This window comes from Mytilinidion resinicola, assembly GCF_010093595.1.
Source record: "Mytilinidion resinicola strain CBS 304.34 unplaced genomic scaffold BDZ99scaffold_6, whole genome shotgun sequence".
NCBI lineage: Eukaryota > Fungi > Ascomycota > Dothideomycetes > Mytilinidiales > Mytilinidiaceae > Mytilinidion > Mytilinidion resinicola.
This window is the reverse complement of record NW_022985442.1, coordinates 526,378-536,205: the sequence shown is the minus strand read 5'-3', so window position 1 is coordinate 536,205 and position 9,828 is coordinate 526,378. Positions and strand designations below refer to the sequence as shown.

At 55.1% G+C, this 9,828-nt stretch overlaps 3 protein-coding genes across 3 annotated transcripts in view; all 3 read left to right on the top strand.

Moving 5' to 3' along the window:
* BDZ99DRAFT_558059 (uncharacterized protein) overlaps window positions 1-2,366 on the top strand; it is a 6,155-nt gene extending 3,789 nt beyond the window's left edge. The window contains exon 2 of the mRNA XM_033727218.1: window positions 4-2,366. Within this exon, the coding sequence (XP_033579174.1) occupies window positions 4-2,349 (2,346 nt within the window). The 3' untranslated portion in view covers window positions 2,350-2,366. The remainder of the gene's footprint in view (window positions 1-3) is intronic.
* A 4,313-nt stretch (window positions 2,367-6,679) lies between these two features.
* On the top strand, window positions 6,680-7,621 carry BDZ99DRAFT_474419 (uncharacterized protein; the record flags this gene model as incomplete). Its single annotated transcript, XM_033721902.1, has 2 exons — window positions 6,680-7,282; window positions 7,448-7,621. 2 exons carry the CDS (start codon window positions 6,680-6,682, stop codon window positions 7,619-7,621), a joined length of 777 nt encoding a protein of 258 aa, XP_033579173.1.
* Window positions 7,622-7,957: 336 nt separating this feature from the next.
* Window positions 7,958-9,828, top strand: part of BDZ99DRAFT_507578 (S-adenosyl-L-methionine-dependent methyltransferase) — a gene marked incomplete at both ends in the record, with an annotated part of 2,032 nt that continues 161 nt past the window's right edge. The window contains 3 exons of the mRNA XM_033724260.1: window positions 7,958-8,153; window positions 8,339-8,767; window positions 8,839-9,751. Coding sequence (XP_033579172.1) covers window positions 7,958-8,153; window positions 8,339-8,767; window positions 8,839-9,751 — 1,538 coding nt within the window. The remainder of the gene's footprint in view (window positions 8,154-8,338; window positions 8,768-8,838; window positions 9,752-9,828) is intronic.

The following is a 9,828-nucleotide window of genomic DNA, read 5'->3' as shown; positions in this document are numbered from 1 at the left end:
GAGATGGGAGAAGCTGAAGCTACCCAAGGCACGGCATCAATCACCGGCGAAGAGAATGCGGAGATGGGAGAAGCTGAGGATACTCCACGCGCGGCCTCCAACACTGGGGATGAGAACGTCGAGATGAGAGAAGCCGCAGCTACCCCAGGCTCGACCTCTAATACTGGCGATGAGAACGTGGAGATGGGAGGGACAGATACCGAAAACCAGACCAGCGACGCAACCAACACCGCGGAACGAGATTCGATGATTGTTGTCCTGCACATTGGATCCCAGAAGCCATCTGGCGTTCCTAAGGCAGTGCTAACTACCGCGAATCCTCCTCGCGCTATCAGGACTCGAGCTGCGCACGCACGTATGCTTGAATCGACCCAAGCCCAGGGACAGGCTGCTTTCCAAACTCTGGCAGCATCCAAGACCGCTGCGACCACCAGCGCTCCAAACAAGCGAACCGAGAAGGGCGAATCGAGCAAGGCCATTGCAACTAGGTCATCGAGCAAGCCAGCTGAGACCGCTGCGACCCGCGTGTCGAACCCCGCCGCTGAAATGGTCGTGAAGGCAGTGAATCAGGGATTGCTGCAGGCTGGCCTCCGCGCTTCTATTCAGACACTGGCGCAAGATGGGGAGCAGGCACAGGAAGGTGCTGCTTCTACTCCGAGGACAGTCCAGAAGTCGGGATGGACTCCGATAAATGCCCAAGTTGATGGCTTTACTGATGTGGACTATAACGATGCGGCTACTTTCTTCGGTGATGTGGATGGCGCAGACGAGCTAGGAGGAGACGAGGCCGGTATTGGAGACGCACAGCACAACGACAATGCTGATAGCGACTACGATGCCGAAGAGGATGATTTCGAAGGTCAGGACGACCATGACGACCAGGACGGCCAAGACTCGGACGAAGACTACGACAGTGATAACGACGGCGGTCCTCCAAAGGGCGGCGCCCCCGTGAAGAAGGGCAAGGAGAAGGCCAAAGCGACGGCCACCACGAAGGGCAAAGGAAAGGCTCACGCCACCGCCAAAGGCAAAGGTAAAGCAAAGGTCGAGGATCCAGAGTCCGACACCAACGACGAGGAACTACCAGCCTGCGAAAAGCCCAAGAAGCTGTATAAGCACCTCGCCATCGACCCGAACGAGTACGACGAGCAAGGCAACCGCCTGACCGATTCCAACGGCAATCCCGTCCCGTACTTCCGCTTCATGGTGGGCAGCCACGACGCGGACCGTCTGCTAATCCGCAAGAAGCTCCGCAGGACCTTGGAAGAGCGGAAACCCTACGAATTCCCTCGCACGGCCACCATGGACTTCGACGACAAGGAAATGATCGAGGACGCCAACAAGTGGCGCCGCCAGATCATGCGGCGGTCGTATCCCGAAGACCGCGTGTATGAGCATCGCGATACCTACGTCGATGAGGAGTGCGAGTTCATGCGCGAATACGTGCGCCAGGACATCAAGAAGCGTGGTCGCGAAACTGTGGCTAGCCGTCCGCTGTGGGAAAAGCTCTTCATGGCCTTCAAGAAGCAATTCCCCGATTCAACACGGACGAAGCCAGCGGTGACGTCGTGGTGCGGCCGCGACGTGGATATCGCGGCCCAGAAAGGCATCCCCGTGAAGAAATCTAGTTCGAAAACAGCCAAGGCCAAGGCGGCGGACGATGAGGCGGCGGACGCTAAGGCGACGATCGCAGGCCTTTCCCAGCCGAAGGTTGCTCTGGAGGCTGTCAAGGGAAAGAAAGGCAAAGCTGCTACTGAAGCCCAAGCCACGACCGCAGGTCCCTCGGCGCCTGCTCGTAGAGGCCGCAAGCGAAAACATGCGGAGACGGTCCAAGAGGAGCCCGATTCCGACGATAGCAACGCCTACCAGCAAGACACACGCCAGGTCGACGTTCTAGCACGTCGAAACGTCCAAATCCAACCCCCAGCAAAGCGTCTCCGCCTTCGCCCTGGCCTCGAAGAACGCATCGAGGCTCCTCCAAGCTCCCAGGCAATTGCAGCTACTTCCTGGCCAAAATTTGTCTTGAAGCTTCGAGTCCATGACGGTAGTCGAGGGATTGTTCTTTCCGAGTCGACTGAGCCCGATCACGCCAATGGGAAACTGGCACAAGAGGACTCCTCCGAGAAAGAACAAGAAAATGGCGATTCGGCTGAGAACGGAGGTCTAGATGGAGGAGATGAGCTCGGAGAGCAAGAGCAAGAGCCTCAGGATGATGAGGTTGCCGAGGAAGGAGAAGTGACAGAGATTCCGGAGACGCCACCCCCTCGCAAGCGCAAGCGCCAGGACGACGATGACGATAGCTTCCATCCTGGCAAACGTGCGAAGTCAAACAAGGGCAGGAAGCGCTAGGTGGGTGGCTGAGGTTGAGGCGGTGCGCGGAGCGTGCGAGTAGATTGAGGAACTGGGGGCTGCAAAAGGCCAAGAAAAGGGATGAGAGAAAGGATCCCAAACATCAAAAAACAAAAACAAAAAACAAAAAAGGATGGCCAAAGTGCCGCTCAGGTTCAGGTGGCATTTCCAGGCTTCGCGGAGGTGTTAAGCCCCATCGGTCCCGCGTGTCAATACCGAGGCCACACTCCTATCCCTCTCCCTCTTCTGATATGCTGGCCATAAACTGAGATAGCGGCTTGGCTGCGGACTGTTTTTGGCGCCTTGGTATTGAGGATCAACAAAGACGGGTGGCTTCGGTCCAGGAACGGTGGCAATTGGCTTCGCTTCCGCGGGGCTTGCGAGCGGTCTGGTTCTGGGTCGCCATTGGCCATCCGCTTATGTGGAGACTGCGATTATTTCCTTTTGTATTTGATTATGTATGGCGTTGATTTTGGTACGGACGGCTGTCTATGTTTTGAATATGGTTCCGGCTCCAGATCAGGAGAACGGCGGAACTTGGTAAAAGAGGAATGACATGGTGGCTTGAAAGAGCGAGATCAAGTGGTAAGACTTCATCTAGATGTCGACGAATAGAACAATACTTACCTTTCAGACAAGAAATTCGACTCGAGAAATTGCACAAAGTTCTACTGATCATCGCCTACCTGACTACGGACATGTCCACTGCATAGAGCAGCAATGAACCCAGAAATTGTAGAGAACTCGAATTATTATCACCTACCTGACCGCGGGAATGTCTACGCGAGCAGAAAAGGACATGTTGAGATATGTGAAGAATGAAAAAGGATGATACCTCCTAAGACAACAATGAGATGGTAAGACTTCGTTCGAACGATTATGACCAGAGTAAAAACTGACATTTCAGATAAGACAATCGACTAGTAAATTGCAGGAGTGTCATATCAGGATCACGTACCTAGCCACGGAAACGTCTAGGAAAGAACACGTTGGAAAGACGACAACGAAAAAGAGATGGTGGCTCGAAAGGTAATGGCTAAGTGGTAAGATTATAGCCCCAATTATGATGACTCCAGCGATACTAACATTTGAGAGATGAGACATGAGACTCGCGAGATTGAAAGCATCGGAGTGCTTCGCGAACTGCCTTGACCAAAGTAAACGACGGCGCAACGAGTAGGAATGGAACATCCGGCGTCGGATCATCGAGATTCCGATGAAACCACATACTATCACACCTCGCCTCGCGGTTACCCATCCATCCATGCGAGACACTTGTCGAAAAGGCCAAGCCTGAGACACAAGAAAACACCCACCTCCGCGAACCCCTATCGAAAAAGCCAAGCCTAGGACAAAAGAAAATGAACGTTTCCAGAAAGAAAAGAGGTAGTCACTTGTAACATCCCAAAAAGATGCGAAATGGATGCGAGGATCTATCCGGCATCACACGATAGACAGTCTGATGAAACCACATACCATCACGTACCTTGTCTCGCGGTCACCCACCCCCAGCGAGAAAAGCTTATCGAAAAGGTCAAGCCTAAGACATAAGAAAATGCAGACATGCGCGAAGCACCTTCGAAAAAACCAAGCCTAAGACGAAAGAAAATGAGCGTTTGCAAAGAGGAAAGAGGTAGTCACTCGTGACACGTGACATATCAAGGAGATGTGAGAAGGACCCATCCAAAAAGACAAAGGTTTTGACTGAGTGCGGGATAAGACCGCAAGGAGGAGGTCGAGGTCTCCAGGAGATGACAAGGAAAGATGCTCAGATTTCGAACTCGACACGCAACACATTCCAGAGTCATGATTGAAAGAACAGACTCGACACTCACAGCTTCGATCGAAGTCTTGGCTGAAGATCCAAACAAACAAGGATGGAGCTAGGATGGACGACATCTGAAAAACCTACTGTCGAAAGTCTACAAGAGATCGGAGATCCCAAACGAGTTCGAGTCATGAACGTCCTAGCTTGGGAAGGTATCACGCCTTTGAGAGGTCCAGCAAAGAGAAGACTTACCGTGCCTACCTCGGTTTCGCGATACCAACCTCCGCCCTGCGCAAAACCCCTTCCTTGGAGGTACAAGACTCAAGGCGTGAGCAGCAGCCTCGGGTCACGTGACAGGAAGAATCATCGAAAGCATACTCGGATGAAAAGAAACAGAGACGACGTCGCAAGGAGATGGAAGGCTTGAAGGAAATGGGCCTCGGCCCGTTGACAAAGAGTCCCGAAGGAAGGAACCACGTACCGTGCCTACCTTGGTTTCGCGATGCCAACCTCCGTCCTGCGCGAAACCCCTACCTAGAAGGGTAAGGACGAAAGATTTATCTGATCACGTGACGAAAAGAGCCTCGATCAAGAGGATCCAACTAAGAAAGACCAAGATCGATGGCACCAAGAGCATTCGAATCCAGGCGGAAAAGGCTACGAGCACCGTTGACAAAGAGTCTCGAAGGAAGGAACCACCTAGCGTGCCTACCTTTGGCTTCGCAATACCAACCTCCGCCCTATGCGAAACCACCTACTGAGAGACGAACATGTTACGGGTTTACTTAATTGACCGGACAACGTGCCCAACAGAAATCATCATAACGGGTCTGAGGACCACCGGGAGACTAAGATGTGTTGAACACCTGAGTCGAGCGCTTTGAGAGACTGATCAAACGGAAAGCCTGAAAACAAAAGGTCTACGGACCAGCAGACTCAAGGAAATGTACCGAGACCTCGCATGACGCGTCGCAAAAACCGACATTGAAAAGGTTCCTGGAAAATGAAGGGTCCAAGGACCACTAGAGATAAAACGACATGCTGAGAACCAGGACAACGCGTCGCCCAGAATCATCAAACGGAGTTTCTGGAAGAGAAAGATCCCATAACACAGTTGAGGAGGTTTCGATTGAGACGTCGGATGAAAAGCGAAGTAAAAGTCATCAGAGGGTCCAAGGGCCAGCGGAGTTGGAAATTTGTAACGTTCTTCGCGAATGCGGAACAGAAAAGTGGGACATTTTCTTTTAAGGAAAGAGATTCAAGACCGCAGTGAGATCAGACTGTTTGATGGAGAGGGGTATCAACCCTGCGGAGACAGGCCTATGGGCTCCTGGGGTCGTTTGACTTGGAAAGGAAATGACATCTGACTCCGAGGAAGTTGACTTTGACGAGATGGAAAAGAGCCGGAAGGCTGATCAAGAAGGAACCATGCCTCCAGGACGATTATTCGGTACAGCACGAGAGATGGAACCCCGAAAGGGAAGGCAGGCGATGATCACCTTGAGAGGGAAGGAGATCACCTACCGTACCTACCTTGTTCCACGATACCAACCTCCGCCCTACGCGGAACACCTACCTGGCTGTCCAAGGATGCTGCTCGGAGTTTTCCTTTTTTGTCGCTGTTGTTGTGCAGTTTTGATTTACGGATAGCATTATCTAGGAAATGCGACAGATTTTCTCTTCAGGGCCTGTGCCCATGATGCCGTGAAGCGTGACTGATATCGAAGGAGGTCGCCGAATAAGTCATGAGCGGAGGAGTTTACTTAGTCGAAGGTCAGTAAGAATTCCATCGAGCGAGACGTATAGCAGCAGCTGACATACCTTTCCATACTTCCAAGCAAGAGCACATGTCCAGAGCTAGTGGATTGGCTGAACCAATACCAAATCGTAACGGAGCCAGACTCCACCACCGGGAATCCAGAATCATCTATCAGGAACAAGGAGAACACGGTCCAGAACTATGGACGCAGGGCTGCTATACATCAACGGTGACTCCAATGTAGACTGAAACACTGGCCTAGAGTTTAGGACATCTTATACGCAGCGAAGAAAAAGTATATCGTCGGACATCCGGCGCCAGAAGCTGGGATCGCTTACTACCAAGTCGATCCCGGCATGGCAGCCTCCTGCGCTCTCGCGACATGATGTCAGTCCAACTATGTCATGGTTTCCATGGGGTTCATGAGTTATCGTCGAGGTCTTGGGCTGTATCCTGGTTGGCATCTATCTTGGAGTGAAGGGAGTCGTGACGTGTCCTTGCGATGCAGCGGAAGGTGAGGAGAGTTGATGAGTTGGCGGCGCTATGCGATGGTCGTACGACGTAGCAGCATTGTAAAGAGCTAATAACAGTCAGCATCACGACTCCGCATCCGGGGACTGAGTATTGCGAAGGCCGGAGGAAGTCGCATCCTGAGGTCTCCGCCGGCTGCCGCCTAGGACGAGCCGAAGCAGGAGAGACAGGAACTCAGGTACTCGCTGCCTCGATGACAGAGGAAAGGTTTGGTCAGGAGAAGACGACTTACTTGCTCTGGCGGGCCTTCTATCGCGAATGATGCTGCCCCCATGGATGCGTGTCGGAGCGGAGATGTTGGGTGGCCAGCCCTCTGCGACAGGATCTGCAGGCGAAGCTGGACACCCTGGGCGAGACCTATAGAAGGCTATGCCTCTTTGGATCCATCCAGGGGAGTGCCGGCGCAATCTACGACCTGGAATGCCGGAATTCCCACTTTGACTGAGGGGCTGGCTCTGATCAGCGCGGTTAGCATGGGCAGCAGCGAACGAAGCACGCTCAATGAAGAAGAGCCTTACCAAATGAGTTTTGCAGGAGATTCCAGAATCGCCGTGCCTGGTCGGAGTGCCGCTGCCCTTGGAAAGAGCTTATGGGAGGATGTCGCCGTCGCCGTCGCTGTCGTGGGCGTGCGCTGTCGTGGACGACTCCCGCGGCGATCCAGGGGGTATAGGATCCGATCAGCCCGTATCGCTGGAGCTCTAGCTCAGTCATTCGGGCCGTTGCTGCCATGGACGAGTATAGCTTGTCGATGTTGTAGGAGGGAGGGTTGTGGGCGAGGCGAGGCGAAACAAAGGTCCAAGCGGGCCGTTGCTGGGGCGGCCCCTTTGGGAGGCTGCGGAGCATCGGAGCAGCCACAAACGCGCTCTATTCGAGCTGTAAGAAGATGAGGAGCTGTAGAAGGCGTACAGAGTCAGTTTCAAGCAAGGCCGAAGCCCCAAAAATGGATGGTTGGTTCTTACCTTGGTGTTGAGGGTTCCGCCTGCACGGGGATGCCGCTGAGCCCTTCCGCACAGCTCAGCATCGCAGCTACCACCCTGCAGAGCTATACCGAGCTTGCGAAGAGGATGGCCATGTCTGCCTCGAGCTCCGCGAGCTGGTTTGAGGTTGAGGAGAGGCGTGTTGGTGGTGGGAGAAGGGGGGATGGCTTCTCATCGCCGCCCCGCCACGGAGACATCTCACCAGCGGAATATGGCTCGGCAGCCTTTCAAACATGAAGGGGAGGATGGTATCAGTATGGAGCAGCTCAGGCCTGCGTTTCAGAGGCCACAGTCGATGTTTGGTGGTGCAATAAGGGGGGAGGGCTGGTGATAAAGCTCTGTTGTTGAAGCGGGCCAGCAAGTCCCCAAACTCCACAGCCGTCTGCCCCTCCATAAAAATATCGCGGCGCACAACAACCCTTCTCCTAGCAACCTCACCTGCACTCTTCCGTCCACCGACAACAATCCTTCTTCATCCACCGGCACGAAACTTGCGCACCCCTCCGGCGAACGTCCACCATGAAGCGTGTGTGCTACCCCGTCTCAGATGTTTGCTGGCCCGATCCCGAAGACATGTCTCCCTCCAGCGGCTCCTCCGACGCTGATGGCTCGGGGCCGGACGCGGGCTGGGCTGAGGTAGAGGACGAGGATGATGCCGTTTCGATCAAGTGCTTCTTCTGCGAGCAGACCTTCGCGAGCCCTACTGCCATGTGTGATCACTGCAAGGCCGACGAGGGTTTCGACTTTCTCGCTGCGAAGGCAAGAATGAGTTCGTTATATCCCCCCTGTCCCATCTTCCCCACGGCATGCGTCTTCCTGCAAACAGCGGGGCCTTGCAGCTGGCAACATGCAGATCGTACCAGGCGGCTTTGCCGGCAGCCTGGGCCATCTGCATTTGCATTCTCATGGCTCATCTGCATTGACATTCTTGGTTGCTAACTTCACGTGACATAGACCTGGATTTCATCGGCACTATCGAGTTCATCAACTACATTCGTTCGCAGGCGCTACTAGGCCACAGAGATTTCAACATGGATAAGGAGACCTTTGAGATCGAAGCATATGGCCGCTCGCCGCTCGACGACGACCCGCTGCTCTACTCCCTGGACGACCTCCCCACCGATGAGACGCCCGCCCAAGAAGATGTGCATCACAACACAGCGGATCTTGAACGCATCGCCGAGCTCGAAAATGCCATTCAGCAGCTTGCCCTAGTTCATAAGGCCCACAATGAGATGGTTCAGCGAATGCTAGCCGAAACATCGTCCGAATCCGATACGAAGACTCGCCCCACCAAGCCGAAGAAAGCTGCAGAGGAGAAGCTATCAGGTCCGGCGCTGGAGAAGGATAATGATAGCTACTTTAACGGCTATGCTTACAACCGTACGTCCCTCCCTCCTTCCAATCTGATTCCATCTCCCCCCTCTCTCTACGCCGCTAACCCCCTATCCCAGAGATCCACCGCACCATGCTCGAAGACAAAGTCCGCACCGACGCCTACCGCGACTTCATCTACGACAACAAGCACGTCTTCGCCGGCAAAACCGTCCTCGACGTCGGCTGCGGCACAGGCATCCTCTCCATGTTCTGCGCGAAAGCGGGCGCTAAACACGTCTACGCCGTCGACAACAGCAACGTCGCCGTCAAGGCGCGCGAAATCATCCACACCAACAACCTCGCCGCCACCATCACCGTCATCCGCGGCAACATCGAAGACATCACCCTCCCCGTCGCCCAGGTCGACATCATCGTCTCGGAATGGATGGGCTACGCGCTGCTCTACGAGAAGATGCTCGACAGCGTGCTCGTCGCGCGCGACCGCTTCCTCGCCCCCGGCGGCCTCATGGTGCCGTCGCACTGCACGCTGCGCATCGCGCCCTACAGCAACGCGCAGTTCGGCTACGAGAACCGCGAGAACGCCTTCTGGGCCGACGTCTACGGGTTTGACATGACGCCCATGATCGACAACGACAAGCTCGCCTTCTCCGTCATCGACATCGAGCACGTGATCCCGCAGCGTATCGCTGGCCCCCCCTCTACCTTCCGCGTCCTCCCGCTCGCGACGGTGAGCGCGCAAGAACTGCAGTTCACGGCGCCCTTTGCGGTGGAGCTCTCGCGCGACGTGCCCAAGATCGACGGCTGGGTGGTCTGGTTCGACACGTTCTTCCTGCCGACGCGTGAAGATGTCCTGCCGGCCGACGCGGTGGCGGAGACGTGGCCGGCGAATGCGCCGGGCAACGCGTTCACGACGGGCCCCTTTGGGGAAAAGGAGACCCACTGGGGCATGGGCGTGATGCCCTTGGCGAAGGCGAACGGCACGAAGGCGCTCGCGGCGGGCGCGTGGGTGGCGGGCAGCGTGGCGTACAAGTACGTCGGGCGGGGCGTCGAGGTGGAGGTGGCGTGGCAGGTGGAGGGGAGGGAGGGGATGGTGCGGCAGACGTGGG